The following is a 27117-nucleotide window of genomic DNA, read 5'->3' as shown; positions in this document are numbered from 1 at the left end:
AACCAGACAACCAGAAGAAATAAAGTTTTATTTTGGGGTAAGGATTTAGGACAGTCATGTTGTTTAACTCCTTTTGTTCTCTCTTTCTCTCTTTCTTTCTTTCTTTCTTTCTTTCTTTCTTTCTTTCTTTCTTTCTTTCCTTCCATAGAGCACCAAAGTCTGAAATCACTGTCAGCAGAGGGCGCTGTCGCCCCGGTCATGGAAGTATTTCTTCTTCATGCTGTGTTCCAAATATATATGGATATAATTAATGAATTATATAATAATATATAATAAATAACATCTAGAAAAGATGCAATTTGAAATTGTGAGTGTGGTTTCTGACGGTTGCTGACTATATTCTACAGTAAGCTAACTGTCATGTGAAGCTCGACCAATTGATTCCCTATTGATTCCCACTCCCATTGATTCCCTACTGATTCCCACACCCATTCACTATACCCTAGAAGTCAATAAACAGTCTATACACGTCTATAAACAGTCTATAAACGGTTACCCTATAAATCTATAATGTTTCCCTAGAACTATAATGTGTTGCCCTGTCAGGCAACCACACTAATTATGATAATAATAAATAATAATAACTAGTCTAGAAAGATGCAAAATTGTGAGTGTGGTTTCCTATTTATAGTCTGGATAGCCAGATTGCCATGTGAAGCTTGACATATTTATAGTCTGGATAGCCAGATTGCCATGTGAAGCTTGACATATGTATAGTCTGGATAGCCAGATTGCCATGTGAAGCTTGACATATTTATAGTCTGGATAGCCAGATTGCCAAGTGAAGCTTGACATATTTATAGTCTGGATAGCCAGATTGCCATGTGAAGCTTGACATATTTATAGTCTGGATAGCCAGATTGCCATGTGAAGCTTGACCAATCCTCAAGCTTGCACCACTTCCCCATTGAACTCAATGGATTAATAGTCTGGATTGTTTATCTAGGGAAATAATAATAAAGCTACACTAGAACTATAGTGTGTTGCTCTCTAGGCAACCACACTAATAATAATACCTTGTTTATTTTGGAACACAGTTCTTATATAACCTGATTCTAAGATTTGTCGATAGGATTTTCAATAGAAGAAATACTTCCATGACCTAAAAGGACAGTGCCCTCTAGTGGAGGGTAGCTGAAGTGAGTCAGGACTTCTGTACTCTACACAGTCTCTGTTCTTCCTCTTCTTCTTGTTCTTGTTCTTCTTCTTCTTCTTCTTCTTCTTCTTCTTCTTGGCACGCAGGTGAGATCATCCTGCAAGGGCTTCTGCCAGACATGTCTTGCATGCAGCAGCCCAACCTCTCGCGTGGCTCAAGGTCGCTTGAGATGGCGCGCCTCCGTCATGGTCAATACTTTATCGGCCAAAACTAAAAAGTTGTCTGTAGTGGGCAGAAAATAAGTGGCACAAATGGGATGCAAACCCAGGAGGTGTGGATTGAGAGTCAAGCCACTGAGGCCGGTGATGAGATGGGGCATTCAGTCTTAAGCCCTTTTTGCACATGCGTTTTTTCTCGCACGGAAAAAACGGGACGATTCCATTTTTCAAAAGAAAACAATGATTCTCTATGACCTCATGCACACCGGATCGGAATTTGCCATGCGGCAGGTGGCTGCGACTGTGCGTTTTTTTTCCAGATCAAACCCAGTTCGATTAGTGCGTCTTGTCGCATGCGGTAAAAACTCATTGACTCCTTTTATGACTCCTTTCTCGGATCCGCAGAGTGGATTCCACACAGCCTTGCACACCAAATCCAATGCGTTTTAATCATGCAGCAAACGGAAAGAAACGGAACGGTCCTGTGTGCAAAGCCCTTTAGTTAGGGAAAGTTAGTCGAGTCTTTGACCAATCTGGGATCTAAATGCTTACCAATAGCTTTCTTCACAAATGTGTTCATAAAGGTGTCTACCATCACCTCTGAATTTATTTCAACCCAACTCCTATGGTTTAGTGATGAGTTATCACTTTTCACATTTTTGTGGCGTCCATTTTTTGCCCAAGGAATGTTTTTTTTTTTTTTTTTTTCGTGCAAAACAAATGCTTACATTGGATTCAGAATCATGGAAAAAAAAACTAGTTTGACCCCTCACATGCTACTTAAAGCAGATTTTTTTTTTTAATTATCATTTTCTTGTATAGTAACGTCAATGAGACCCCAAATTTGATTGGCTCCCACAAAGTTTCCCAAGGGAGTTGGGTTGGAAAAAAGTCAGAGGTGATAGTAGACACCTTTATGAACACATTTGTGAAGAAAGCAATTGGTAAGCATTTAGATCCCAGATTGGTCAAAGACACTGCTAAATGTCCCCAACTATCTGTATTAGAAAAGGACAATGCCCAATCCATAGATATAAAAAGCTAGATGCCTCATTGGCCGCTGAAATTCATTGGAGCGACGAGCAACAACTGGAGAGCGGACGTCCGCGATTGCCGGAGACCACGTTGCCAGTCATGTGACTACTGGCCAATCACAACGCGTCTTTTTCGTGGAAACGACCGGTCGCCGAGTCCCGCGTTCTCACGCCTCAGAGCCGAAGGAGGCATCTACCTTTCTATGTCTATGGCCCAATCCCTGTAAAAGGAAAATAAGCCCCGCCCAGTAGGGGAGGGGAGCCTCGCGTAGGGTAGGCCCGCCCCATATTTCTGGCAGAAGCCCTTGGCGGATGATTTCACCCATTTCTTCTTCCTCTTTTCCTTCTTCCTCTTCTTCCTCTTCCTCCTCTTCTTCGTTGGTGTGTTTGTTGTTGTGTGTGCCTGATGAGTCCATGTATTTTCCCCTATGGTTTTGTTTACTGCATCATCTCCATGGTAACAGTGGTAACCATGACAACCCGGTTGACAGGTTGTCTTTAGATCTGTTCTGGTGACCTTGTGACCTCTGTGTTTTTTTGTTGTTCTTTTCTTTTGCAGTGCATTGTGGGACTTGGGGTTTGGAATGCACACTAATGTATTTGTCCTTTGACCTGTTGTTAAAATAGTATACATATAACTTATAGCGAGGCATCTATCTATCTATCTATCTATCTATCTGTCTATCTATCTATCTATCTGTCTATCTGTCTATCTATCTATCTATCTATTATTTCTGTCTGTCTGTCTGTTGGTGGTGTAGGACAGACAGACAGATGCTCCCTAGGTTGTGTCCTAGGTCCTAGCTCCTAGGTTGTGTCCTTTCCTTGTGACCTTTCCCCTATTCAGCCAGTAGGGGGCAGTAGATGTTAAAAGTTCAAATAAAATAAAATCATAATAATTGAATTGTTGTTCTTTTTTTATTTTTCCTTCCCGCTCTTCACTCTTAACGCGGCTCCGCCCCTTCTTCCCTCTTCTTCTCTCTGATTGGTTTGTTGCAGCTGGGCGAGGACATCGACAGGCAGCCGCCGCGGCCCAATCAGCTCCGGCGCCTGGCCTCCTACGTGTTCTCGTCGTCCACGCTGGAGACGGAGCAGTACCCGCACGGCCCAGCGGGGGGCGGCAGCTTCATCCAGCGCAGCCGCTCGGCCGAGAGCAGCCCCGCCCACGTGGCCGCGTCCAATCGGAGGCGAGCGGCGGCGGCTCACGGCCTGCAGAGCCCCGGTGGCGGCAACCCGGCCAATCCCAGGAGCCGTCTGCACCTGAGCCGCGCGCAGCTGCAGCAGCTGCTCTCCAAACTGATGAAGAGACCTGAGTACACAAACACATGAAGGACGTGCACACGCACACACACACACACACGCCTTCACACACACACACACACACAGGCACACACACATACACAGGCACATGCACGCACACACACACACACGCACTCACACATCTACACACATACGCACACTGAGGAGAGGAGAAACAGATTGTGTAAAAAGGGAAATATTTTCTGTGCAATAAACTGACATTCAGACTCTGTTTGAGAACAGCACACCGACGCGGGCCTGCTAGCGTCCTGATGCTAACGGCCTGATGCTAACGACCTGACGCTAACGCGTGTATCAAAACACTGTCTAAGTTAAGTTAAGACCCGCCCGCAGGAAGATTGGCTGAACCGGTGGTAGGGAGCGCTCCGCTGTTGTTCACTTGGACCGCGCGGAGGTGCCGAAAGTCGGGGGGATTTACTATTTTGTTGCTGAATTGGCTCATGCGACCTTCGCAGCGCTCGACACAGCGACTCGCTCGTTGGTGTCTCGCTTAACTTAAAGGGATATTTCACTTTCAAAAAAATTTTTGGTCATTTTATTGTTTAGTCAGGCTTTTATGAACACCCTGAACAGTTTTTAATTTGCTTGATTCAATATTTAGATATTTGATGTAAATGTTACCAGGCCCTCCTCCTGCAGGAGGCCTCCACATACACACCCATTGTAACTTCAAACTCCATTTTAACCATGATAGATTAATTAAAAACACCCATTATTTTTTCTGGGTTCTCATATACCCTCCTAATATGTGAGCAGGCCGTGTTTTTTCGATAACTTTTTTCATTTAATAGTTTAAATAATATTTTATTGTATTTAATTTTTTCCATTTTCCAAAATAATTATTAAAAATAAATGAAAAAAAGTTATTTAAAAAACACAGCCTGCTCACGTATTAGGAGGGTATTATGAGTCACCAGAAAAAATAATGGGTGTTTTTAATTAATCTATCATGGTTAAAATGGAGTTTGAATTTACAATGGGTGTGTATGTGGAGAGGCCCTGGGCCTGGAGGGCCTGATAACATTTACATCGAATATCTAAATATTGAATCAAGCAAATTAAAAACTGTTCAGGGTGTTCATAAAAGCCTGATTAGACTATAAAATGACCAAAAGTTTTTTTGAAAGTGGAATACCCCTTTAACTTAGACAGTGTTTTGAATCACGCGATGCTAATGGCCTGATGCTAATGGCCTGATGCTAGCGTCCTGATGCTAATGGCCTGATGCTAGCATCCTGATGCTAATGGCCTGATGCTAGCGTCCTGATGCTAATGGCCTGATGCTAATGGCCTGATGCTAAGGGCCTGATGCTAACGGCCTGATGCTAAGGGCCTGATGCTAACTGTTCACGCTTTCTGCCTTTTTTCATGCGCTAATCTGTTGTCATGGTCACCAGATACACGGCGTCTCTCCCTGCAATGAGACGGAAGCCCTCTGGGGACAAACAGCATCACAACGACTGTGGACGTTTATCCTTGCCTTTAGGGTTAGGGTTTGTTTGTCTGTTTGTATGTCTGTTTGTTTGTTTGTTTGTTTGTTTGTTTGTTTGTTTGTTTGTTTGTTTGTTTGTTTGTTTGCTACCTCTGTTTCAGTTGTCATGGTTACATCACTGTTTACATGGTTGCTATGGAAACGGAACATCAAAGAGATGAGATGACTTTACTGTAGAGACACTCACACACCCACACACGCGCACGGCCGCACGTGCACTCGCACTCGCACACACGCACGCACACACACACACACACACACACACACACACACACACACACACACACACACACACACACACACACACACACACACACACACACACACACACACACACAACACACTATTGATCCCAAAGGACTGTCCATGGGGTCTATGCCCCTGTTGTCCAGTTTCCCCAGCAGAACCCAGCAGCTCTCATAGCATAGAGTGGAGCTTATAAGCCTATCACTTTTACACTATTTGTTGGAAAATTTGCCTAGAAGTGATTTAGGGCAGAGTTGTACTCTAACAACTTGTGTGTTTTTTTGCAAGTCGACTCGACTCACTAAAAAGTTGAGTTGAAATCGACTTTATTGTTTATTGACAGGGGGGACCTAAAGCGATCCTTTGTCCCTTAAAAAGGCTTTTGTTTTGATATTAATAGTATAGATTCCACTGCAACCATGCAGCATCACTGCATAATAATAATCCCAATTCCTTCATAATGTTGGATCTAACACGATGACTGACTGCAATGTCTGTTCATCCATTGAAAAAACACAGTTGGAAAAGGAGAGGATAAATCCTACTGTTTGAATGCTGTACACACACACACACACACACACACACATGGAGCAAAGATAATGATAAAAATAATACAAAGGAAAGAAAACATTCCTTTGTGGAGGTAGTCGGCTTGTGTAACGAAGTCGATTGAGTTGATTTGTCGACTTTTTTGGTTAATGCCCTAACACACGCGCACACGCACACAGACAATCTTACATTGCATTGGTACAGTGTTATTGTTTATGGTTAGACTACATCGCCAACTGAAAACGTATACAAACTAGAAAGGTGAAACTCTTGAAAATGGCAAGTGTGGTTGCACTGATGTGAGTCACGAGGAATCCACGGGGAAATTAATTCCGTCTTAACATTTATATTAGATGTTGTGACATCAAGTGAAGCATGACCGGAAGCTTCACGTTTCTACCAATCACACTAATGAGAAGCTGAAATTAGAGTCATTGTTCTACATTGAAGTTCATACTGTAATTCAGGGTTCCCCAATAGGCGGCCCGCAGGCCATTTGCGGCCCGCGGGGGGCTACTGTCTGGCCCCCACCAACCCCAGTAATAATGGTGGTATAAGAGCAGCAACAACACTAGTATATCGTCCTTGTTGGGTGGAAGCCTCGTGTCTCCAAATGTGTACGTTCTTTCGCAAAGCAAAGCCCTGCTTCATCGTACAAGGCCGTCGCACAAAAGTAGTGAAAACAACAGATCTACAAGCACACAACGCCTCGCGGTGCGAGGCGTTGTGTGCTTGTAGATCGGCTGTTTTCACTAGTTTAAATCATTTTTAAAACGATAAATGAAAAACGAACGGTTTTGGACTTACAAGATTTTCACCCGACAACGACGATATCTGAACTGTCGCTGGAGTAGCGGGAACGCCACCGTCGCCCCCTGCAATGTTGTGGCCCTCGGCTTGGCACCCTAGACATCATTCGGCCCTTGGGAAAAACTAATTGGGGAACCCTGCTGTAGATCCTGCCGAGTACTTTGAGGGGCGAGTCCAGTTCATACAGTCGATGAGTCCAGTTCATAGAGTAGATGCTGCTTTGAGGGGCTGTTTTCCAGAAAGTGTTTTCTATGGACTTACTGTGGTTTAGAAGACTTACTTAACAGGGCAGAGCATGGCTTCTCAGCACTCTGAAAGCCTTATTTCAGGTTATTTCTCTGATAATGCCATAGAGTTATAAAAGATCTAGGGGCTCTATTATGACCCAGGTCTTATGCCTTATGCCTTAACTTCTTTGCCTTTTTTTCACTATTTTGAAAAACATTTTTGAATACTTCAAATGCTGATCTACATCTGCACGTTGTGAACTTGCAGATCAGCTATTTGAAATATTTAAAAAAATAAAACAAAATAGTAAAAAAAGGCAAAGAAGATAAGGCATAAGACCTGGATCATAATAGAGCCCCTAGAGTGGTAACCATGAATCCCAGCCTATGTGCTTCTATTGAGTTGCTCCCCCAGTACATTACTCCCTTTAAGTCCTAACACTAACACAGTTCATGACTCCCATTAAGTCTTAACCCTAACATGACTCCCTTCCCTCTTCTTTTGTGTTTGGGGACGGTGATGTTGCAGATCTCCTCTGCGTCATAGAGTTAGTAGTGTCACCACCATGTGCAGTAGTGTCACCTCCATGTGCAACCCCTTGCGTTGCCCCTTGGGTAACCCTGTACACATCGGTTCTTGGGGGTTTGGATAAGCAGATGACACAATGTTGGAGCACAGCGGTGGTTGATGAGTGGGAGCATTCTGGACATGATGATGTCACAATGATGTCAGAACGATCCTTCTCTGTGGTCCCTCCCGCCTCTTTAATGTTGCACTTTATCAGTGATGATGATTAACTTGAACCTCTGGTTCAATGTGATCTGTTCACAAAATGTAGCGGCTTAGTATCCTCTGATGCTATGACATCACAATGTTCTGTTGGTACACTACCAGTAACACGCCTAAGGGTGAAAATATGGAGTGAAAAGATGACCTCGCTCCAAAGGGCGAGGTCACGCCATCTGTCTTGGCCATAGGCTATATGGATTCTGTCGTCTGACATACATACGATCCCTTTTATATCCCTTTTATAGAGATCCCTTTTATGCCCATATATGGAGATCCCTGCTCTGAGTATCTGACATCTCTTTGATGTCATCTGTGATGTCACAGTGATGTGTCAGCCTTTTATGCCCATATATGGAGATCCCTGCTCTGAGTATCTGACATCTCTGTGATGTCACCTGTGATGTCACAGTGATGTGTCAAGGGAACCACAGTGTCTGACAGACAGACAGAGATACGGTCAAGCTGTGACGGTTCACATACTAAACTCAGACCAAAGGTCACAATGACATCACAACGTTCTGTTGGTTGCGACCTGGTCGCAATTACTATTAAAACCTCCACTGGCTGTCAGTCAGTCAGTCAGTCTGTCCGTCACACGTCACGTCACACTTTTGCCCTACTCAAATCTCCGCCACCGATGCCCTGATCCATACCAAACGTTGCACACACACTCCTTGGCTGCCAAACCACAACCTCCACCCCTCATTTCTCACATGCCCCTCTTCTAGTGCCACCATGAGGCCGATTCTTGCAAAAGAAAAAATTGGACACTGCTCCTACAGATTTTGCCCTAAAATCACGCAAAGCGGTACACAGTATCTCTAAAGTCATGTCATCAACATGGATCTGTTCCATTTCCCATATTCCCTCCTGATTGCCTACCATTGCCTTCTTAAGTTTGTGTATGTGACCTGACAGTCGCTTATCTCCCGATTAGAGTCTTTCTGGTAGCCTCGCAAGCCATCCCGAGCTACATCATCACCAATGTGCTTCCTTTCTCGGTCTGGTGTCCCTCCCATCGAGTCTCTTTATGAGAACTTTGGTTCTCAATTTCCAATAAAAAGGCTGCATTTCGAGCGAACCCGCCTCACACCGCTCCTGATTGGTCGAGCGGCTGCTACAGCTCTCGCATTTTGTAAACAAACATGGCGGACCCCATGTCCGACGCGAGTTCACAAATCGCAAATAAAAGCTGCATTAAGCGAAGTTTTATCTGAAATCAACGGCATCTCATAACTTAAAAACGAACAACAGTTTGCACCTTTGGAATTACTGTATGGAAAAGACGTATTTGATGTTATCCCGACGATGTTTTGATGCGCTGATGACTACTGACTGGACCTGTCAGTCAAAGTGAGTAACTACGTCATGGCGTAATGCGTTGTCTATGGAGAACTCATAACCCGAACCCTAACCCTCCCCTGGGAGAGTCTGGCTGTTGCGAGGCTATCTTACTGGTACACTGTAGCCCCTTTTCCACTACAGGGTCAAACCAGAACTTTCCAGAACCTGAACCTATTTTATTGGTTCTGGTTTTGTTTCCATAGCGCACGGCCCGGTTTCAGATGAGGTTCTGGGAACCTGTTTTGTGTCCTGCTCTTGATGTCGTTCTAAACGTGAGTTCTGGTGCCGCTGCTCTTTTTTGGGAGCTTCCCGGTTAGGTCTGGTTCTATGGAAACGTAAGCAGAACTTGGTCACGGAAATTCACGTGTTCTTGAAAGGGCATTAACGACTGAGTCGACTTCATTACACAAGTCGACTCCCACCATTTTTTTATTTTGCTCCATGTGTGTATCTGTACAGCATTCAAACAGCAGGATTGCTTATTGTCAAGGACGGAATGATCCAATATTACAGTGCTACATTACATTTGGTATAACATGGTTCTATTGTGAAAATAACAGTTCTACCACTTTTTCTAGTCACGTGTTCAAATACTGGATTCTGATTGGCTAAATTCCGGAGGTTATGACAAAACAACTGCCGCAAAGTTGTATGAGGACTTGTCCGAGATCAATGCACCTCAGTGTACATCCGGGGACTTCAGGAGGTAGTCGGAACACCTTTCCCCCAACCAACAAATGACGGTGGCAACGGTCCTATGTTTACTAACGTGCATGCTATAGTCGCCGATTTATTTGGATCCAATGCAATCCGCCAACTTTAAAGCCCCTTTTCTCTGAACCTATGCCTTTCTGGAAGCGAACAGCCTCTATTTACGGCCGGAACGGTACTTCTAACTGACGTTAGCTTAGCTGTAAGCTAGACGCATGGATTAGTATGGAGTTGGCGCCATCTGTTGGTGAGTAGAAGATGTTGTTTGTGGAACTATCTGCTGTCTCGCGGAAGTTTTATAGGCAATAATGATTGTAACTTAAGATCCTTGCAAGTTACAACTATGTGTTTTCTTTCATGTATACGGGAAAAAGTGGTAGAAAAGCTATTTACCACTCGGGGTCGGACATTATGCTCTCATAATGTCCTGAGTGAGGGTGTTATCGGACTCGGCTGCGCCTCGTCCGATAACACCCTCACTGCGGACATTATGAGAGCATAATGTCCTCTCACTCGGGGTAAATTGCTTACATCTACATGCTCACAACTTCAACTCAACTTTTTACTGAGTCGAGTCGACTTGCAAGAATCACAAGTCGTTAATGCCATAGTTCTTGATAGTTCTTGGTTCTGGTTGGGCTTTGTAGTGTTCACAGTGTTCTGTTGGTAAACTATGACATCACAGTGTTCTGTTGGTAAACTATGACATCACAGTGTTCTGTTGGTAAACTATGACATCACATTGTTCTGTTGGTAAACTATGACATCACAGTGTTCTGTTGGTAAACTATGACATCACATTGTTCTGGTGGTACACTGTGACATCACATTGTTCTGGTGGTACACTGTGACATCACAGCGTACGTGTCATTTCTTGGTTTCGTTATGCAGACATTAAAGGGCTACTACGTGAATGAAACAATACACGCTGCTGCTCGTCGTTAGCATGAGGTCCTCGTTTAAATCTGTTCTCGCTCACTCACTGCACAGCTAGCTCTGCATTGTTAGAAAACACATGAAGTGTTCTGGCTTCTCCGGGGAACTCGTCAGAAACACTCCGAGGTGATCTTTCTGCTCTACTTTGTTTGTGAATGTTTGTACCTTGACGTCCAGCCTCCAGTTGTTACACGTTGCTCCAATGAACTGCAGTGGCTTTTTATATCTCTGGGTAAAGGCCCATTCCCACTGGGCCAGATAACAGATAAAAAAAATCTCTTTCTACAGATATTTTTCCATTCAAAGTGGATGGTAGATACAGATAAAAAAAAAATATCTACCACAGATATTTGCCACAGATACTTTTATCTGTGGCAAATATATTTTTTATCTGTATCTACCATCCACTTTGAATGGAAAAATATCTGTAGAAAGAGATTTTTTTATCTGTTATCTGGCCCAGTGGGAAAGGGCCTTTAGGGTTACAGTAGCCTGGGCTGGATTCCAATTTCGGGCTGTTGATCCGGTCGGGACCGGATGGCATCCTACGTCATTTTGTAGTCCATTCTGCGTTCAGACTGTCTGGGGTTAGGTGAGAGCAGGCTGGGGGAACAAAAACCCAAAATAGTTATAATAAGTTGAAGTAGGCGTGGCCTTGGGGACTACGCATGAACTAGAGCAGTGGATCTCAACCTGTGTGTCGGGACCCCAAGGGGGGTCCCCAAATTTTTTGGGGCAGGGGCTCTCCAGATGATTAACTTAACGTGCAACATTGTTTTCTCACTCAACAGTAAACAAACCAACAAAGTTTAAAGCTATACTATGGAAGTTGCTCAACTACTGGTCAGTAGCGGTATTGCTTTTTTCGGAAGTTTTTCGCCCGGGATCGCCGCGGACCACCGAAGCGGGGCCGCAAACCACCGCGACCACCTCCACCTCGCCGATATGCATCCGTAGAGGGGTCTCACGTCCCTTTGCGACTAGGCGTTGGGGAGTAACAGGCAAGACTCCTACACCAGCGTAAACACTGTTGCTGAGGCAAGCTACTTCCTGAAGAGACGGCAAGACGGGCTGTGATTGGCCGGTAGTGTATGATCCACGCTGTGATTGGCCAACGTACATACAACGTATACGGAACGATGCAGATGACGTAATTTTTCCGCGGATCATAGAAAACATATTGGCTGAAATTAACGGAGTGGGTGTTCTAAAACTTTAGCTATTTAATAGTTTTATTGGAAAAGTTACATAGTATAGCTTTAAGTGTATAGAGGGTATCTGCACATTTCAATTTAAGTGACAATTTAAGGACTTTTTAATACCTCTAAAATCACATATTAAACATTGGCCAAATTGTCAAAATATTAGAGGCAGAAATTCTGAAAATAATATCTACATGCTCACAACGCCAAAAGGTTGAGAACCACTGAACTAGACCAGATCAGACCACACTGGACAGGGGGAAAACCAGCTCCTTTCGGAACCCCTCACTCCACTGCTACGCAGCTCCGAGATGGGGTTCCTACTGGTGGCATGCCAGAATATTCCGCCTGGGTGGACGATCCGCCGTTAGCGATCACTTTTTACCTTTGGTGAACACTCTATCCAAAAAGTGACGGGTCTCTGTTAATCTATAATCGTTTTACTTCTTTATCGTGGAAGAAAATCGAAGCACTGGGTTGAAATAAAGACTTTATATTGCTCATTTAGTCAGCCGGTTCTGTGTTTTCCCCGTTGTGTATATACCACGTGACCGGGGTCCGCTCACTATCCCGACTATCCGCTGTTCCGACGCGACGGCAGGTTAGTTACTTAGCGTAAGGCAGGTTAGTTACTTAGCGTAAGGCAGGTTAGTTACTTAGCGTAAGGCAGGTTAGTTACTTAGCGTAAGGCAGGTTAGTTACTGAGGTAAGGTTTACTGAGGTTAGGTTTAGGGTTGGGGGTAGAGTTAGGGTTAGTTTTAGTGTCGGAACACCGGCCCGTCGGAATATTGACGCGGACCCCACGTGACCATGGGAGGCAGTAATGTTTTCCTTTGCGGCCGCAACTTCCGGAATGTCTAAAAAACACAGAACCGGCTGACCTTCTGAGCGATATAAAGTCTTTATTTCACCCCAGTGCTTCGGTTTTCTTCCACAAAGTAAAACGATTAACAGAGACCCGTCACTTTTTGGATAGAGTGTTCACCAAAGGTAAGAAGTGATCGTCCACCCAGCCGGAAGATTCTGGCATGCGACCAGTAGGAACCCCATCTCGGAGCTGCGTAGCAGTGGAGTGAGGGGTTCCGAAAGGAGCTAGGGAAAACCCTGGTGCAGCTACGAAGGTTGTCTGTTTGATTCCTATGACAGCAGAAGGAAGGTTTTGGGTTTGATTCCTTAGACGTTTAAACAGCAACACACTAGCAGGGTTGTTTTACAGACACCGTTCACTGACACGTGCACACACACACACACACACACACACGCACACACACACGCACGCACGCACGCACGCACGCACGCACGCACACACGCACAGCACTGTACTGTACTGTACTGTATCTTTAGAGTCAGATGTAACATAGTGTAAATAATTAAATTATGAGCTCTCACGGATCAAGGGTTAGGTCACTGTCCTGTACCTGACAAGACACACGTTCAATCCGCTGGCTGTCAATCAAACCTGGCTAAAGTACATTTCAAATTCATGATTGTTAAAAATTGTTACAACTGTCTTGTGTTTAAATGTACATTTCTATCGCTGTCACGATTATGACATTTTACATGGCGATTAATTGTCACTCAAATAATTGCGATGGATGATTTAATTGCGTATTTGTCATTGACAATTACATTTCTGTTTGGCTTTTAGGCTTTGAAGTTGCACATGGCAAATATGACACATAACTTAAATATACAAAGAAATGACTGACATATTTGACAACTTTATACTTAAAAAAGAACATTAGCAGTGGAAATAGATAAAGTCGACTTCAACTCAACTTTTTACTGAGTCGAGTCGACTTGAAGAAATCGTCGGTAAAGCCCTAGCGCTCCATGCGTTCACCTGGACCGCGCGGAGGTGCCAAAAGTCGGAGGGGACGAAGATTTACTATTCTGTCCATAACGGCACATAACTCGGTAACGGCGCTGAGTCGGCTCATGCGACCGTCGCAACGCTCGACACTGCGCTCGCTCAGCGATGTCTCACGTGGCTCATGGTCGCCTGAGACGGCGCACCTCCGTCATCTCCACCTAAAACAAGCGCTCCGCCCTTGGTCCATTGTTGGGAACCGGGACAGTGTTCTGATTCACGCGGCTGCACGTAGGCTGCTGCACGTAGTCTGCTGCACGTAGTCTGCTGCACGTAGTCTGCTGCACGTAGGCTGCTGCACGTAGTCTGCTGCACGTAGTCTGCTGCACGTAGGCTGCTGCACGTAGGCTGCTGCACGTAGTCTGCTGCACGTAGTCTGCTGCACGTAGGCTGCTGCACGTAGGCTGCTGCACGTAGTCTGCTGCACGTAGGCTGCTGCACGTAGGCTGCTGCACGTAGTCTGCTGCACGTAGTCTGCTCGTTGAGCCACGACATCACGTTTTGTCGTTTTTTCCGTGTCTGCTGTTCAGACAGTTGCGCGAGGAGAAACCGTCGTCAACTTTTCCAGTCTAAAACCTGGTCTTACTTTGTCGTGTTTTCAACGCCCGAAAATGCCATTGTCGTCTGAACGGAAGGTATATCTGACATTTCATTTTTGCGGATTTCTCGTGTAAACGGCGTCGTGCAAACAGGCTTATTAGTTAGATTTAATGGCTTTTCGCCCCAAAAAACAACAAAAAAACTGAAGATTTCATTTTTTTAAAGAAAACAATAATTCTCTATGACCTCGTGCACACCGGCTCCGAATTTGACATGTGGCAGGTGGCTGCGGCAGTACGTTTTTTTCCCCGATCAAACCCAGTTCGATTCCTGCGTCTTGTCGCATGCGGTAAAAACTCATCACTCCTTTTATGACTCCTTGATGGATCCGCAGTGTGGATTCCGCACAGCATTGCACACCAAATCCAATATTCAGCAAACGGAAAAAACACAATTGTTGAAAATCGCGCCTGTGATGTGCAAAGCCTGTTAGAGTGTCTTAAGTGTTCGGTCAGGGTGTGTCCATCCTCACGCCGAAACCTTAGTTTGACATTTGACCGTGACGTGACTGACGTCTTACCTGGTAACTAATTAGTGGTAATTACAACACCTGCTAATTAATTAGTGGCCTCTATTTGACCTGCTGTTTGTATACAGCTGACCTGGGACGACCCCAACTAAATAATGGAGTAGAAAAGATCAGTGAGTCACTATAGGACAGAATAACAATGATTATATTATTATTATTATTAGAGGACAGAATGACATATTATTGGCGTTCATGGAGAAACAGGGTAATTATATAGATTGCAACATATTATATTACATATCATATGCAATTACATGTATTATGTAGTTACAGATTATAAATGATTATGTAACGTACAACACACAGCATCCATTTAATTAAAGGTTCTACACCATGCATTTAAAAATCATTTATATAACATTGTTTGTGTCCCAAAAAAAAACTTTTTTCAAAAGGTTTGAGGCTAAATAACAACTCTTGAATACAGTCTAGAGCCCCTGTCATTTCTGCCTGGCTTTCAGAGCATTTTCAGCTGCAGTACCCACCTTGTCCTGAGTGGGAGATTGCGCTATTGAGCCAGTTTTGGCCCCACCCTCATCCCAGCTCCGCCCCCCGCCTCCTGCTCAGGCCTGCCCACCCCCCTCCCCAACCCCCACTCAGCACAGCAGCACAGCACAGCAATAGCAGTAGGAGCAAATCAGACAGCCCGTTCTGAGACCTGCTTACATAGATCTGCCCATAAACTGAGAAAAACACAATGGTCTTAAATAGGACTTAGAACGTGCTGGTGGGACACCAAAAAATACATAAAAAATAGGAAAAATTCAAATTCATGGTGTAGTTCCTTTAAGAAACACATCATACATCATGTTAATTCAGCTCATTATCATAATGTAAAGACATTATGTTAATTAAGCGGCTTATCACATGAACACTGCTCACTTTGACAGTTTTCCTGAGAATATTTGCAATAAAAGTGGCAAGGTCTTTCTGTTTGTGTGTTAGTTAATTAGTTAGTTAATTTGTTTGTTTGTATGTCTTTCTTTCTGTCTGTCTGTCTGTCTGTCTGTCTGTCTGTTTGTTTGTTTGTTTGTTTGTTTGTTGGAGCTGCAGGCAGTAGAAGGTGATCCGTGGGTGTTGTTAACTTATAAATATGTTTTTTTCTATCACCATGGTTACTGTACAGTACTATAAGGTACTGTACAATACTGTATGAGTGTACAGTTACTGCTTGTATAATTTACAGTTAAAGCATGTATTTTAAACCTTTTTGTAAATCCACAGTATGTACTGTATGTACATATATACAGAAGTATATAGACTCGAGCTTCCATTGGCATGCTGGTTAGTATTAGGATGTAAATACTTTATGACAAATGGAAACACTTGAATCGTGGGCAGATAGGGGACTGCGTGCTTTCAAAGACTTAAAAACTCTGCAATGCATTTTTGTGCCTTTTATATCAATGTATGTATTCTAGACAATCTGGAAAAGCTTGTGTTGAAAAAAACCAAAATGACATTAAATGGTTTTGGGGGCAAATACTTCTGTCTGGCCGTCTTTCTTTGTCGCTAAACATTTTATTGTGAATATTTCTTTATTAAACGTATCTGTTGGTCTTTTCTTTTTCTTTTTTTCTTTCCTCTTTTTAAGTTTTTAATCCCACGATTTTGTAACACATTTTTCACCCAGTGCCAATTGCCTCAGCTGTAATCCTGGGCTCTGCTCTCCCTCTGCCAACCTGGGGAGAGCCCTGAACTGAGCTCATGCTTCCTTCAGTGCACGAGGAGTGAGCAGGCCGCTTCTTATCACCTGACAGGGGGGAGCTTCCCCGGGTTGGACGTAGCGCGTGGAAGGAACACGTTATTCCAACCAGTTCCATTCCACTCCAACAGGCGCCCTGGCTGGCCAGGGGGAGGCAGTGTAGAGACCAGGATTACTGCATGTTTTTGTGAGGGTATCTACTCTAGGAGACACGGGGAGAACATGCAAACTCCACACAGAAAGGCCCTTTCGCCAAACTCCACCTAGGGTGTGGGCGCTGATGACATGGAGGAGGGTATGATAAGGATAAAGTGGTCCTTTTCCATTCTTTTGAAATAAATGAACAAAATGTATTTGTGTGTGTGTGTGTGTGTGTGTGTGTGTGTGTGTGTGTGTGTGTGTGTGTGTGTGTGTGTTTGTTTCTATCTATCTATCTATCTATCTATCTATCTATCTATCTATCTATCTATCTATCTAATACTGTGTGTACACATGTCGGATTCAAACTTGCAGCATGGGGTTGCTATACCTCATCAAGCCACCAGGCAGCCCCATTAATACATTAAAATGTTAATAATTAATGCATCAAATTATGATTTGATGACATGTGTTATGAACATTGCTTGATGTTACTTTTTTTTTTCCTTTCTTTTGTTTACAAGTGTTTCTTTTTTGCTGAAGGTATCCTACTGCATAGTAATGTGTTCTATCCGTCTGTCATTCAATGTTATATGAGTTGATGAGGATCTCAACGGAAATAAGCCTTGCCTTACCTGAGTTTCATTTTAGCTGTACCCTTTCCTATGCAAAACTTCAACCGTAATTGCTGGACTATAAGCCGCACCTGAATATAAGCCGCGCCAGCTAAATTTAGAACAAAAAACAAATGTTTACGCATATAAGCCGCACCTGACTATAAGCCGCAGGTGTCCTTCCTGCTTCCCGCTAGAGCGCCCCTGGTGGCCGTTAGCTGTAAAAATCTCTATATAAATCCTTGTTAAAGACCATTGTAAAATGAACTAACTGGCCGTTAGCTGTAAAAATCTCTATATAAGCCGCACCGTTGTATAAGCCGCAGGGTTCAAAACATGGGAAAAAAGCCGCGGCTTATAGTCTGGCAATTACGGGTAATACATTCCTCGATCAATCAATCAATCAAATCAATCAATCAATAACAGGATGATTTGTTGTTGTGTGTCGCCTAGGTGACAGGACCTCCCACAGAGCAGCAGAAGGCTCCGCCCCCCGTCTCTCCGGACTATAGGACCAGAACGTCCCCCGTCTCTCCGGACTATAGGACCAGAGCGTCCAAGAGCGAGCAGAAGGAGAGCTTCCACTTCCTGCCGCAGCTGCAGGCCAACCGAGGCCACTTCCTGTCCGTCATGCTGACCGGCACGTTGCCCCAGAGACGGGCCCCGCCCCCTCCCGACGACCCGCTCCCCGGCCCCGCCCCTCCGACGGGCCCCGGCGAAGACGACGTCACCAAGAGCCAAGACGACGCCACCAAGAGCCAAGACGACGCCACCAAGAGCCAAGACGAGGCCACCAAGGGCCACGACGACGACGAAGTCACCAAGAGTCAGGACGACGTCAGCAAGAGCGAGGAGGACAAGAGCAGCGGGCAGAGCCAGGAGGGCGGCGCCAACTCCACCCTGATGGCCGACGGGGCCGGCGGCGAGGGGGCCGCTAGCGGGGGCGCGGCGGGGGGGCCTCAGAGGGACCCGGATGTCGACGCGGAACAGGAAGACGGGTCCAAGACGCTGGTGCTGTTCTCCCCGGGAGACCGGAGACAGTCCCCGTCCGGCCCGGACGACGGGGAGCTGGCCACGCCCTCGGCCCTGCCCTCGGCCCTCCTCGAGCCGCCCGCCCTCCAGCCACCGCTCGAGCTCGGCCCGCAACCACCGCTCGAGCCCGCCCCGCAACCACCGCTCGAGCTCGCCCCGCAACCACCGCTGGAGCCCGCCCCGCAGCCACTTGAGCATGCCCCCGAACTGCTTGAGCCCGTCCCCCAACCGCTTGAGCCCGCCCCGCAACCACTTGACTCTACCCCCCAAGTGCTTGACTCCGCCCCCCAAGCACTTGACTCCGCCCCCCAAGCGCTTGATCTTCCTTGCGGGGAAAGCGGACGCCTGTCGCCGGCGCTGAGGTACGAGCTTCTTCGGCCTCCCGCGTCGCCGCCCTTCACCAAAGTAGAGCGCACGTTCGTGCACATCGCGGAGACGTCCCACCTCAACGTCATGATGTCGTCCCACGTCGCCGAAGCGTCCCACGTCAACGTCATGATGTCGTCCCACGTCGCCGAGGCGTCCCACGTCAACGTCATGATGTCGTCCCACGTCGCGGAGGCGTCCCACGTCAACGTGATGACGTCCCACAACATCGCAGAGGCGTCCCACCTCATGACGTCCTCCAACGGCCTGACGGAAGCCTCTTGTGTTCCTCTACAAGTCAAGAACGCAGAAGCAGAAGAAGAAGCGTCGCTCCCGAAAGACGAAACGGCTCTGTCGGCCATCTTGTGTCTGGAGGTGGGGCTCCCCGAAGATGTTCCTCAAGACCACAAAGCCCAAGAAGAAGAAGAAGAAGATGAAGAAGATGCTCCAAAGAGTCCCAAAACCCAAGAAGAAGAAGAAGAGGAAGAAGAAGAAGAAGAAGCAGTGCATTGTGGGAGAAAGGAGTTGCATCGTCAGACGTTGAGGATGAAAAGTCGAATCCCGGTGCTGATCTGTGAGGAAGACTCCTCTTCTGAGCGCTCTTCATCGTTGTCCAGCCGCGCTCGGCTGCAGAGGCGCTGCAGACAGGTGAGCTAATGCTAACCTTATGAACTTTGTAATGCTAGAGTTTCAAAATACAGATTGTTATGACGAGCATCGGAGGGACAGTCGTCGACTACCAGGCATAGGGTCTACAACGGCCGAGGAACTGACGGACCACTCCGCCAGCAGCCTGGTTAATAAACTCAAATTGAGAATCCATTTCCACCAGCCAATCAGGGCTGTAGACTGTGTGGACACAAAAACATTCCCTCCTCCCTCTCCCCTCCATGACAGGCATCAAACAGGTAGTTGTCTTTGATGTTGCATTGATTAGAGAGAACACTAACGAGGTCACAGGCATCAAACAGGTAGTTGTCTTTGATGCTTTCATTGGTTAGAGAGAACACTAATGAGGTCTTGACACTTGTATGGCTCAATCAATTACCTTATTGCACAACCCCTTTGAAGTTCAAAGGGAGCAATTAAGAGCTCACCAGGCTTTAGCCCGCCCCCCAGAAATGGAATCTCTCCCTGCAACCCCAGACTCTCTTCCCAAAACGAAGTGTGTGATAGAGGCTGGCACCGCCAGGCTACTCCGCCAGTACCTATTTGTACCACTGCCACCAATGTAGCCGCGGCCGGGAGGCGAACCCGGGACCCCGATATCCCAGGCATGTGCGCTGACCAGTCAGCCAAAGTGCCAGGCACGTTGGCAAGAGCCAACACACACACCGTATAGCCTACACTAGCATTGCTGCGCTAGTCCCGCCACCCAAAAATGCAGATCCAGTTCCGCTTCACGGTCCAATGCCGTACCCCAAAGGTTTTTGGGGCACTTAGGCCCTGCGGACCGGCGATCCGATTTTGGATTATTTTTAATCAAATCTATTTGATTAATAGCTTGGGAGACTCTGGCCTGGACAGTAAATGAGTTAATATCTGGCCTGGGCAATAAATGAGTTAATATCTGGCCTGGGCAGTAAATGAGTTAATAAATTAAAAGTTTCGCGTAGTCAGACAACTATTCCACAATCTCGGAATGCTATGTGGAGTCTGGAACGACAGCTCCCCAACGGCGAGTAATGGAATTATATTAAGCTAATGAATCTGTTAATGAATCCCAGGTGGATCTGGCGCGCCTGGTGGTGGAGCGGCAGCAGCACAGGAGGAGGCTGCTCTCCGGGACCTCGTCCTCCGTGTCGTCCGGAGACGAGGAGCGCCGCCGCGCCTCGGAGACGCTGTCGGCCACCGGCTCCGAGGAGGACAGCACTCCCCCTCACGGCTGGGGGGAGGGGCAGGGGGGGAGGAGAAGGGGCCAGGAGTGGAGGAGCAGGATCCCCAGACCCCGGACCCCCATCATGAGGCCCCCCGTGGACCCCACGCCCCCGCTGTCTCTGCCAGGCACCAACGGGTAGGAACCGTATACCTTCCATCCACCACTACTGGAGCTTCAGGGCGCACATGACTGTAAAACTGTATTATGTTAGAGTAGCGATTATAATGCATTTTACTGATTATTAAAGAGTCGGTGCCATAGTTTTGTACTTTTTTCTGTTTTGTATGTGTCTATGGAGTTAAGATTATCCTGAGTCAAAAGGCCCAGTCGAAAAGACCAGGTGGTCAGATTCAATTACATCATAAACTCATCCCCTCCCCTTTTACCATACACTGTGGGTGTGGCTATCTTCAGCTGGGTCACCACCCACCTGACAACCAGGCATACCTAATGAACTGGTGGGTGTGGCCACATAAAAACACAATTTTAACTCTTTCTGTACACTTTTTTGGAAAAAAAAATCTATTCTATTAAATGATTCAGTATAACAGCACTGCATCTATTTCTATTCAAATATAAACACAAGATAAATGACATAAATATAAATCTAACAGCAATGCTTCTGTTCCTTCTTCACACAGAATTCTGAAGTTCGGCAACCAGAGGAAACCCAAGCCTTCCGCCAGGTCCGCCTCTTCCTCCGCGTGTCCCCGCCCCTTCGCTGTAGGCTCCTCCCAGCCCAGCGGAAGCCCCGCCCAGGCCAGTGGAAGCCCCCGCATGCCCCTACGCATCCTCTTTGGAACCCGACGTAGCCTTAGCTCCTCCCACCGTCGGACAGACAGCCCCTCCCCCCAGAGGGTCTGCCCAATCAGGCAGCCCCTCTCGGTGCGCGCCCCCACCGTCCCCAACCTGAGGCCCAGGACTACGACTCCCATCAGGCGCAGCGCCTCGCAGGAAGTTAGCTCGCAGCCGTGCACATCCCCGCAGGAAGTTAGCGCTCAGCCATGCACAGCCTCGCAGGAAGTTAGCTCGCAGTCGCGGGCGTCCTCGCATGAAGTTAGCAAACAGCCGCGAGTGTCCCCGCAGGAAGTTAGCAAGCAGCCGCGCACGTCCTCACAGGAAGTTAGCAAGCAGCCGCGAGTGTCCTCGCAAGAAGTTGTTAGCAAGCAGCCGCGAGCGTCCTTGCAGGAAGTTAGCAAGCAGCCGCGCGTGTCCTCGCAGGAAGTGAGCAAGCGCACGTCAGCCGCGACCTCAGCGGGCAGAAGCTTGAAGGCCAAAACGTCGGGCTCCGCTGTGGGGAAGCAGCAGTGTGCCGGGGAGAAGACAGGGGGCGCTAGATAATACAAAGAGACTCAAATCCTTTACAATCATAACAAAGACCTCCGTAGTTCCCAACATCAGCCCCGGGCCGGGACCCCTACAGGTCTGTAACTCTGAGAGTGTACAAATGGAACCAAATGGACCCTCCATTTTTACATTCTGAGATTTTACATTACAGTGGTATTTCACTTTAAAACACTTCTCTGTTTTGTTTATTTGCTTGATTCAATATTTAGATACTTGATATTAATTTATCACCCCCTCCCCTTCCTATGCAAACCCATTTTAACTTCAAGCTCCATTTCAACCAAGTTAGATTCATTGAAAACATGTCTCTGCGACATACATTATTCTACTGAATGTTCATTTCCATACATGCTTCAAAACAATCCATTCGTCAAGTGTTTTCAATGAGTCTAACATTCACTAGAGCAGTGGTTCTCAACCTTTTCAGGCCGTGACCCCCAAAATAATCATATTTTAACTGGGGACCTCCCCCTACCCTGACGAGCACTAAGAGTTGAGGCATTACATTTTGTATAACACGGTTCTATTGTGAAAATAGCAGATCTACATGCTCACAATGCGAGGCGTTGTGAGCATGTAGATCTGCTATTTTCACAATGTATGCCTCTAATATTTGACAGTTTGGCCAATATTTAATTTGTCATTTTAGAGGTATTAAAAAGTCCTTAAATTGTCACTTTAGAAACGTGCATATACCCTCTATACACTTAAACGTTACGTTGGTTTATTAGTGAGAAAACAATGTTGCACATTAAGCTAATCATATGGGGCCCCCCAAAATAATTTGGCGACCCCCCCTGGGGGTCCCGACCCACAGGTAGAGAACCACTGCCCTAGAAGGACAATATCAGTCACCAGAAGCAGAGTTGTGTGTTTTCTATGAATACTAATTTAGATATATAAATATTGAATCAAGCAACATACAGTAAAAGCTAGAGTAGAGGTTATATATAGGTTATATATATATGTTCCAGTGTGTTTGAAGAACCAGTACAATTGAAAAAGGAGCGCTCATTTTCTAGTGCGGTCAGTCGCAAAAGCTGTCCCCACAACAATATTTACTAATCTGGCGCACTAGTTTACAACTTCTAACGGCGCTGAGTCGGCTCATGCGGGGAAATCTCGCTTTTGCGAACGCCCATCATTTCGACCGGAGGGTTAGCGACTCACTCCACGGAGGTTAAGGTTAGGGTGAGGGTTAGAGTCGGGTGTCGAAAAGATGAGATGTAGTAACAGCGACACGCTCCCGGCTCATGCAACCTTCGCAACGATTGACACAGCGACTCGCTGGCTAACGCTCGCTCAGCGGTGACTCACGTGGATCAATGTCGCCTGAGACGGCACGCCTCCGTCATGGTCAATAGAAAACGAGCGCTCCTTTTTCAATCGTACTGGTTCTTCAAACAAACTGCAACACATACAGTACATATTCATGGGTTGCATTTGTAGTCCTACACCAGCCATGTTGAGGACCAACACAGGTGTTTTGATTAACGTAGAACATCAGTTCTATGCCAATCAGACAAATTGAACACCTGTGTTGGTCCTCAATATGGCCGGTTTAGGACTACAAATGCAACCCATGAATACAGTTCTATATGGGTCCTTGTTACAACTCTGCAAACCATGGACTGGACTACAAGCCCCCTCCATGGACTGGAGTACAAACCATGGACTGGATTCACCCCTCCCATGGACTGGAGTCATTTAGAGCCTTCTCCAGGAGCTTCCGGCACGGTGCTCTTCACCATAATAATTATGATAATTATTATCATAGTTACTGCTTTATTCTCACCAATAAGCTGCATGGTATTGATATAATATCACTATGGGTGACTGACCCCGGATTCCTTCTCCCATTCCATTTGGGGTGCATTTAAAGCCAAAACGATCTAAATAGTGTGGTTTAAAGCAGGGGTCTTCAACAGGGGGTCCGGGACCCCTAGGCAGTCCTTAGAGTTACTACCAAATCCTTGAGTGATAGGATCATTCTTTTAAATTAACAACTTGAACCCTCACATCCCTATTCCGAGGAGAACTTTAGTCAAAAATAGCAGATCTACAAGCTCTCAACGCCTTGCAGCTGTGAGGCGTTGAGAGCTTGTAGATCGGCTATTTTCAGCAAATGGTAAAAAAAAAGAGCAGACCAAGTACATAGTGAAAAGTCAAGTCTACAAAATATCGACGATTTAAGTGGTTAAATTTAGGAAAATACACATTAACACGAATCCAACATAGACTGATGACAGTGCTGTTAAGGAATTATCGATGAAATCGATGAAACTCTGCACTGCATCACACATTTATACAATATATAGAGGGGTCCCTGCTTCATCTCTCTCTCTCTCAGCTAAGGGGTCCTTGGCCTGAAAACGTTGAAGACCCCTGTTCAAGGAATGCCTGAGCTATGCCAACATGTTAACTAGTGTATAATCCTGTATCTAAAAGGGAGGGTTGCCTGTAATAATATCCACATCCTCCTTGTTTATTGTGACAATGGGCATGCTTCTATCATTCTATTTTCTCGAGTGTTTATTTAATTTATGATGCTCTGAAATATAATGTATATATAATATAATCAGTTGTCATGATGGCACTTTTATTTTTTATTCTCGCAAAGCAAAACCTGATGTACATTTCTGTTCCAAACGGGCACAACGGGTCTTTTAGTTCTTTAGCGCAGACCTGTGTGGGGAACTATAGGTTGGACTGGCTGCACTACATACAGTCTGCCTGCAGAGGGAGTCGTAGAGTTGGTGTTTCTGCACTGCATACAGTCTGCCTCTAGAGGGAGTAGTTCTGCACTACCTACAGTGTGTCTGCAGAGTGAGCCCAGTGGTCCAGCCAAGTGTGACGTCACCTCTGTTACCTACGCAACTTCCGGTTAAAGCCGCTAAATAAATTGTCTTCCTGTGGATATAACTAAATATCACAAACCACACAGAGACCCATGTCCTCCTCTCATTTTTATTTATGTATTTATTTATTTATTTATGTATTTATTTATTGTGGGCTTGCTGAAAGCGAGCACACGTATGTTATCTTCATTATTTATCTATCAGTCCAAGTTCTCCTCAAAATGACGTCGGTACAAAGACACTGCCTTTGTACCGACTGTACAAAGGCAGGGTTATTACATGCAAGCCCACACTGTTTCGTAGGAACCGTATTTCTCGTTATTTTTAAACATTCTCTTTTATGCTTGTATTGATAGAGATATACGGTAGGCTGACAGGAAACTGGGGAGAGAGATGGGGAGTGACACGCAGAAAAAGACGGTCGGGATCGGGATTCGAACCCACGACACGCTGTCAGCCTAAACTGAGCCTTTAGTGCCGGGACCACTGCGCCAGCTGCCCAGGTGCCTGGCCATTTATTCTCACTAGTGTGGTTTCCCCCCCAGGGCAACAAGACTATAGTTCTTGTCTAGCTTTCTCATCACCTTTTGCTCTAAGGGTTTTCCCATTGAAGTACTTGTCCGAGTTACTCATCATCTGCTGTAACCCTTCACCCGTGATACCTTGATATTGTGATGTCATCCGTTCCCCCTCCCCCATTAGAGTCAACGGCAACCACACTTGCGATTTCTAATTGCATCTTTCTCGTTTCTTATGTATTTCTTATTTCGAGCCGAGAGTAGTCAAGTCGCCTGTGTAATTTCGTTCACATTTTTGGGGGATTAGGAAAACTATATATTTTTTGGAAACTTCAGAGTATAGCAATTCAGAAAATCCATGATTCCATTTGCAAAATCCCTTTGTGGGATTGTTGACAGCTGCTGAAAGTTTGGGTCCCTTTCTCTTACTATACACTATACACTATTATAAAGGGAATAAATACCCCCCAAACAATCTGCTCTAAGTAGCGCGTGAGGGGTCAAACTATGGGTTTTTAATGATTCTGAATCCATTGCAAGCATTTGTTTTGCATGAGAAACATTCCTTGGGCTAAAAAGGGCCCCCACAAAACTGTGAAAAGCGATGACTCATGACTATACCATGGTTTTGTGGGGCAATGTTTAGCGTATTTCTTATTTCGACCCGAGAGGTAACACAGGTGACGTCTGGACTTCTGATGTGCTCTATGGTTTACTGTCTGTAGTCTGCAGGGGGCGCCAGAGTCTGTATGCAGTAGGGCAGTCTTAATCATGTGAAAGGCTCCCTGTCCTCTTCCTTTGTTTTTGTTCCTTTTCTCCATGCTTTCCAATAGAAGCCAACAGAGGGCGCTAAAAGCCAAGGACTGCATGGAAGGACGATCACTTAATTGGCCCTATGCTGAAATTCTACTGGAACTGCACACTGTGGTTGTACTCAACAGAAGAGCTCCCCTCGGTGGTCACCACTGGAACTGCACACTGTGGTTGTACTCAACAGCGCCCCTCAGTGGTCAAACTGGGAAACTAAACTAGGTCAAAAGTCTTTACCAATAAATATATGTGTTGAGGTATTCTGTGTTGTGTCTGTTTGATTAATTCATTGATTAATTGATTAATTAAATGATAATATCTGTGAGACATAAGTACACTAACTGCACCACGCCACCAGATGGCAGTGATCCTACACAGTGGAACACAGAAACAAACAAGATTCTGTCCAGTCATGATTTCAGCTTCAGGTGTATTCATTGAATGAAGTTGCAGTTGTAATGATGACCATTCATAGTTTCCAGTGTATGTTCCGTAATGGTTCTCTGTCCTTCTGTATTTCTGTGTCCGTCTGCTTCGAGGTGCTAATAATGCTAATAACTTCTCACAGGACCATGCATCGGTGCTTGACGTTCAAAGGAGAGTTACTTACCAGAGAGAGTATCTTGGATACGTGCGTTACCGAGTCAGACCGTTTGAAGTAGCACCACTGAGTTGATACTGTTGTCAAGATTACAGACATGTTGCTGCGGTGTGTAGAGGGGAACGCAGATGTGATCCATGTGGGAAGGCAGATTGCAAAGAGTGGAGGTGTGAAAAAGAGCAAAAGAAACCAAAGTGTCTGCATTGTGAAGGAGAACACCATGCTGGAGCCTCAAAGGGGGAAATCTCGCTTTTGCGAACGCCCATCATTTCGAC

At 45.7% G+C, this 27117-nt stretch overlaps 1 protein-coding gene across 1 annotated transcript in view; it reads left to right on the top strand.

The window, feature by feature from the left end:
- The window catches only part of ttbk1a (tau tubulin kinase 1a), a gene marked incomplete at its 3' end in the record, with an annotated part of 52646 nt that extends 30597 nt beyond the window's left edge, over positions 1-22049 (top strand). The window contains exons 14-17 of the mRNA XM_080722775.1: positions 17944-19204; positions 19367-19477; positions 20557-20843; positions 21350-22049. Coding sequence (XP_080578901.1) covers positions 17944-19204; positions 19367-19477; positions 20557-20843; positions 21350-22049 — 2359 coding nt within the window. The remainder of the gene's footprint in view (positions 1-17943; positions 19205-19366; positions 19478-20556; positions 20844-21349) is intronic.
- Between the last annotated feature and the right edge of the window lie 5068 nt (positions 22050-27117).

This window comes from Nannobrachium achirus, assembly GCF_963921795.1.
Source record: "Nannobrachium achirus genome assembly, chromosome: 3".
Lineage (NCBI taxonomy): Eukaryota > Metazoa > Chordata > Actinopteri > Myctophiformes > Myctophidae > Nannobrachium > Nannobrachium achirus.
Note: the sequence above shows the minus strand (reverse complement) of the source record. Positions and strands in the feature narration are given on the sequence as shown.